A 5736-nucleotide genomic window follows, 5' to 3' on the forward strand; every position below is an offset into this window, starting at 1 on the left:
ATCGGTTTTAAACCATTCTGAAGACTGACTGAGCGTGGAAGTTGCTCAACAAAAAAAAGGAACTCGTATATTGGTAAGTAGTCTTTGCTTTGTGTCTAATTATAGTGACTGTCCTTTTGCACGACTGTATGTAGCTGTCATTATATGGAGCACTCTGAGCATCTCTATTGACTTCTGATAAATGGCTCAGTGGTTTCAAGGTTCATAATTTGAAGGATGCCCAGGTCTCTAGCCATTAATTCTCGCAGTATGGGGCTTGTGTGACGAAAGGACTTTCATTTTCATTATTTCTGTGCTTTATACAATATAATAAAGATATAATTCGCCCTGGTCAGTGCATTGTATACCTATGCACCTTTCAAGCTTTGCAAAATATTGCACAGCTTTAATTGTCTGTCTGTTGATCAAAATCAAAAGGAGGGCAGCTCTTTCTCTCTACCCTCCCCCCGCCCTACTTGTGTAGGAAGTAATGCAAAGTACTGAATTTTACTTTGAGATAAACCTCAGATTAAATGACACCATAATGTTTTTTCAAATATTGGAATTACCGAAGTAACGTAGGCTAAGAAATGACCGGGCGATTAGAAACATCCACGATTCTCTTTGCAATACTTACGTATATATTGTCTCAGGTTTATTCTTTTTAAGAAAAATCTTTTCAAGGGTTTGTTGTTAGATATATTGCTCTCTATGTCACAAAATGTGTGAATATCTAGCTAGCTATTTAAGCGGGTGTTCTTTATAATATAGAGAGAAATACAGGACACAGGAACGTTTTGTGGCTTTTACTCTATATATGAAAGAAGACAAAAACATACAAAGTATATTTACAACTAAAATTCAGCAATATATACAGAAAAGGTTGCTCGATATAAACGTCTCTATAGCTTAGTGAATTGGTGAGAATACCACCAATCAAGTACTGAACCTTTCAAAGCCATAGGATGGTTGTTTTGGTGGGTTCCTCCTTTGCCTTTTCCCTCTTAGATTTCAGGGGACTTCGGGAGGGGGAAGTTGGGGGGAGAGATCTGAGGGAGAGACAGTGGTTTCTTCTTGGTTGCTGTCCATTCCATTTTGATAAAGCATGCAGTTTTTGCTTCGTGGTAATGTTTTAATCGTACAGTATATTTTCCTTTTCAAGCACTTTCGCGCCCCCTCCCCTCCAGTCTGGGTTTGGTGAATACAAATGCAGGAGCTTGAATAGCCTCCCTTTCATCATGTAATATCTTTAGCTCATTAAACAAGTAAAAACGTTGCCGGGTATACTCAGGTTCTTCTGGTGGGAAAAAGTCTGTAAAAAGTTTGCTTTGACAGTATACTCCAAAGCGACGAGGTTGGTTCCTTCGAGTCCAAATTAAAATATCCTAAAGAGAAGTGTCTTATGTGCGCCAGCATGGGGGAAAAAAGTCTCTTTCTGTTCAAGATCAATCACTGAGGTTACTAAAAGAAAAAAAACAAAACAAAACAAAACGAAAGCCCCACCTTGTCTCCTTGCCACACATACAAGTTCACACAGAGCCTGTTAAATTGGCACCGTTGGCAAGACAGCGGACTGCTTGCCATGTCGAGACTAGGGCTTCTTGATAGATTATTTCTCTTGGACAATTCACATCATCTGTGGTCTCTGCATTGTGTCTTGATGTGGAGAAGAATACCAGTGAGAATAACCAGGCATGTAGCTGTTGGGAGGCATACTGACTCCCTTGGCAGAAGCTGAAACGTCCCAGACTGGAGGCAGAGCTGGAGACCGCGGGGACAGGGCCGCGGAGCCTGGCAGAGGGTCGCTCTCATGAGGATTGCTGCCCTGCTTTAGCAGCTTCTTAAACTTGGAGCGTTTGTTCTGAAACCAGATCTTCACCTGTAATCAAAAGGCAGAAGAGATTAGGCCGCTGAGGAGCACCTAGCTGACAGCAGGAAGCACCCGAAGGGGGTTATTTTTGAAATATAGAGGGTCCTGAGTTTCCAAATGGTAGGGATGGAGATGTGGGGTCAAGCTGGCATTTTTAGGGGGTTAAACACGCCAGCATTGGAACTAGCCTATTGTTAATAACAGGAATAGTGACGCTGGGAATCGAGATGTAGGTTTTAAAATTGAGTGTCATTTTCTTGCCCAGACCACAAGTAGAGCACAGTAGAATTTATTCTGTTTTAATTTCTCACTCTCTCACCTACCTATGTGTGTACATTTAATTACTTACATGCACAGACATATATATATATACACACAGATACAAATACACACATGTACACACACGTGTCATATTCCTCATTCCCTATTTTGGAGGTCGTTTGATCAGTTGGAGAAACTGTGGTCAAACAGAGGGAAGCGTATCACCCTATGCTAGGAGACCCACTAATAGTCAAAGGGCATCTTAAAAGTAAAACCTGAATCAGACAATTTGTACCACCAAGCTGTCCTTGTTTATATCCTTGGGGAAGGGGCTGACTAGAGCAAGTGCTTTATCTTCATTTTAAAACCAATTTTGCATGGAAATTGCCTTTTCAGAACGAGCAACTGATATAAATCATCTTGGGTCGCATCCTGCCCTCTCTAGACACGTAAAACTCCCCTAAATTGAGTTTTCCCTGCATGGCGTCTGCAGGATCGGGCCCTCCATGTTCAAAAGGTATATGGGTGTAATTTAGAGATTCAAACTCTTGATCCTGCAACCCTAGTCTTTATGCAAGGCTACTATCTCAGTGGGACTACTCGTTTGTCTGTAGACTTTCAGGATCAAGCCCACATCTTGTGTGTGTCAGAACAAATGCCATTTGTACAATAAGCAAACATATTTTCAAAATTCATATCCGCTCAAAATTCATATCCGCTCATATCCGCTCAATTGCCCAGGTAAGCTATTGTTGCCAATTGCAATTATGAAATATATACATTTTTTATTAAAGTCATAAATGCACATAAATATATTTTAAATGAATTGATAGTATTTATCCATTTGCTTTTCTACTAACCCCTGCTTGTGAAGTCTGTAATGCCACCATGTGTCTTTCAAGCTTAAATTAGCCAAGCTAGGACAGCTCCACCAGCCACTATTAACTATGGTTTAACATGCTATAATTTTGTACACGGTTGTCTTTGATCTTCAGATCTATTATCACCTTTTGTACATTTTGCCCAAGGGTAATCACTGCATTTGAGTTAGTCATCCAGGACGAATTAACTATTGATTTTACAGGTATTTTCTAATGCGCTCTTGCTTTCTCTGTCTCTATAGGTTGCCACGATCTGGCTTTTTATTTTTACCTCTGCCTCAGGCCTAAGGTTTTCTTGCCTTTGTTTTGTGCTCTTGTCACAACTGAACAATTTCATGTTGGTGCAGTAATTATTTTGAGCCATTTATTTTTTCTATTTGTGCCATCAAAGGGTAAAATTTGATAACTAGTCGGCAGGGGAAAGTGCAGATTCAGTCAGTTATTTCAGTAGTAAGCCAGTTACTTTGTACTGTGTAATAAGATAACTCACATCACATTTGGCATAGTAGTAACATGTGGGTTACCTTTTCTACTATCATGTACGTGCGAGTGAAGATCTCTCTTTGGTTGGCCTTGTATTGTCTGATCAGGATTGCAATGATTTGGGTTTCCCATAATTTACCTGTGTCTGAGTAAGTCCTAAGGAAGCTGCCAGTTCAGCTCTCTCTGGAAGTGCCAGGTACTGAGTTTGCTGAAAGCGATGATTTAAAGCCTGAAGTTGTAAACTCGAATAAATGGTTCGAGGCTTCCGTATCTTCTTTCCTTTTCCATTGAATCTGATTTCACCGTTTTCAATCACTGTTGTTTTTTGCTGATCTGCAAGCAAGCAACACATTTGAAATGTCACCACCGCAGAGAATGCAGATAACCCTCCTTGACTGTTTAACTTGGGCATTTTGTTGCTCTTCCCCCCCCCCCCCACCCCCAGAACAGCCCGCATGCAATAATCCCATTGCTGTTTCAGTCCCACTGGCATAGTATGCACACGGTCTGAGTGCCTAAAGGCATCACACCGGAATACCTCTTATTAGAATAGTGCGAATCAGCGGACATAAAGAAGCCGTGCCTGTGTGCTGGATGGCTTGTTTTACTTGCAAAAACACAGTATTTGTTTAATGAATGGATTGCTAGCTGCCTGGCCATTTACACTGCTAATTGACTTCATGTCGCCAGTTTGGTGGTCAGTGAATCACCAGTCGCAGTTTTAACAATGCTTTCCCCCCCCCCCCTCAGATCAGTACATAAAAATAATCTGCTAACTTCGGGGGGAGGGAATCACAACAAACTCATCTTGAAACTTTCACTCATCAGGTGTTTACAGTCATTTGCCTAATGCCGATCCCCTTGCCGAGTGTCACAAAGGAGCAACAAACATTGTCTCGTACCCCTTAGCTGAGGCTGGGATCACTGCAATCTATAGCATTGCTCCCCAGCCGTAAAGAGGCGGCTGCAGAAGCAGGGCGCTTGGTGAAATGCAAATGGCCAGTTTCACGTTAAATTTAGCTGAGCAGTAGGCCAGCGCTCGGAGTGTATTAATGGGCAACACAAACAAACAAACAAACACACCCACACCTCAACAGTGCAAACCCACCGCCAAAGAGCGCTCTCGGGATGGAGAGATCGCAGCAAAGCAAGGAAGGGCTGTTGACATCGCCCTGGGAAATAGACGCCCCGGGCTTTATAGCCCCACGAAGAGATGTGCCCCCCTGAAGGCCACCCAGACCGGGATGTCCGCATAGACACGCATAGCTATAGGGACCGTCTGCAATGCATAAGCCGGCTCCTGCATTTGCATGCCATGCACACCGCTGCACACCCCCCCCCCCCCCTCCCAGGGCGAAGCGAAGGGAAAGCACCGCATTGTGCAAACACGCGAGCCCCGGCTGCTCCGGGGCCAGCGCCGGAGCCGGCCCCCGCAGGCTGGCGGCGGCGGCCGCGGCGCCCGGCCGGAGGAAGGAGCCGAACGCGAGAAGAAAGCGGCCGCGCTCACCTGCATCGTCCGCCCGCGCCTGGCTGGCCGCGCCGCTGTTGTGGTAGGGCTGGAGGTAAGGGCTGTGCTGCGAGTGGCTCATGTAGGGATAGGCGGCCAGCGAGCGGGGGTTGTAGGAGTTGCCGCTGGCCGGGTAGGGCGCGCCGTGGTGGTGGTGCTGGTGGTGCGGGTGCGAGCCGGCCGCCGAGTGCAGGCAGTGCAGCGGGTAGTGGGCGCCCGCCATGGCCGGCGAGCTCTGCTGGGAGTGGGGCTGCGGCGGCGGCGGCGGCTGCGGCGGCGGCTGCTGCTGCCCGAACTCCATGAAGGCGGATTTGGAGGAGTCCTGCGCTTCCAGCCCGTCAGCCATCGTAGTCATGGTCATCATCAAAGTTTGGGAGTGAGAGAGCGGATCCCTCCGGCTCGCCCCCCGCGCGCTCGCTCTCTCCCCAGCCACCTTAGAGCCTATTATCCTGCGCTGGGAATTAGTGAGGTGGCTTTTTTTTTTTTTTTTTTTTTTTTTGGAGCGGGGGGGGGGAGAGCAGGAGTGAGAGGGGCCTTGTTCCCGGAGGGAGGGGTGAGGGGAGGGGTGTGTAAGGGGGGGCTAGTCCTGTGATTTTTTCCCTCTCCTCTTCCCCTCCATTCCCCCCTTGGTGGTGGCTGGGGGGGGTTGTTGTTTTTTTTGGGGGGGGGTTGTTGTTTTTGTTTTTTGGCTGGCGGAGTTTAAAGCGGAGATTTTCGAAGGTGGATGCTGGTAAAGTTGAGCTTCTGCTGTTAGA

At 46.1% G+C, this 5736-nt stretch overlaps 1 protein-coding gene across 1 annotated transcript; it reads right to left on the reverse strand.

Annotated features, from left to right (window-relative positions):
- Positions 1 to 1606: 1606 nt before the first annotated feature.
- DLX6 (distal-less homeobox 6) lies at positions 1607 to 5527 on the reverse strand. Its single transcript, XM_077809392.1, has 3 exons — positions 4982 to 5527; positions 3614 to 3807; positions 1607 to 1858 (listed from the first exon to the last, which is right to left on the reverse strand). Exons 1-3 carry the CDS (start codon positions 5343 to 5345, stop codon positions 1607 to 1609), a joined length of 810 nt encoding a protein of 269 aa, XP_077665518.1. The 5' UTR covers positions 5346 to 5527.
- Between the last annotated feature and the right edge of the window lie 209 nt (positions 5528 to 5736).

Source organism: Eretmochelys imbricata, chromosome 2 (assembly GCF_965152235.1).
Source record: "Eretmochelys imbricata isolate rEreImb1 chromosome 2, rEreImb1.hap1, whole genome shotgun sequence".
NCBI classification, from domain to species: domain Eukaryota; kingdom Metazoa; phylum Chordata; order Testudines; family Cheloniidae; genus Eretmochelys; species Eretmochelys imbricata.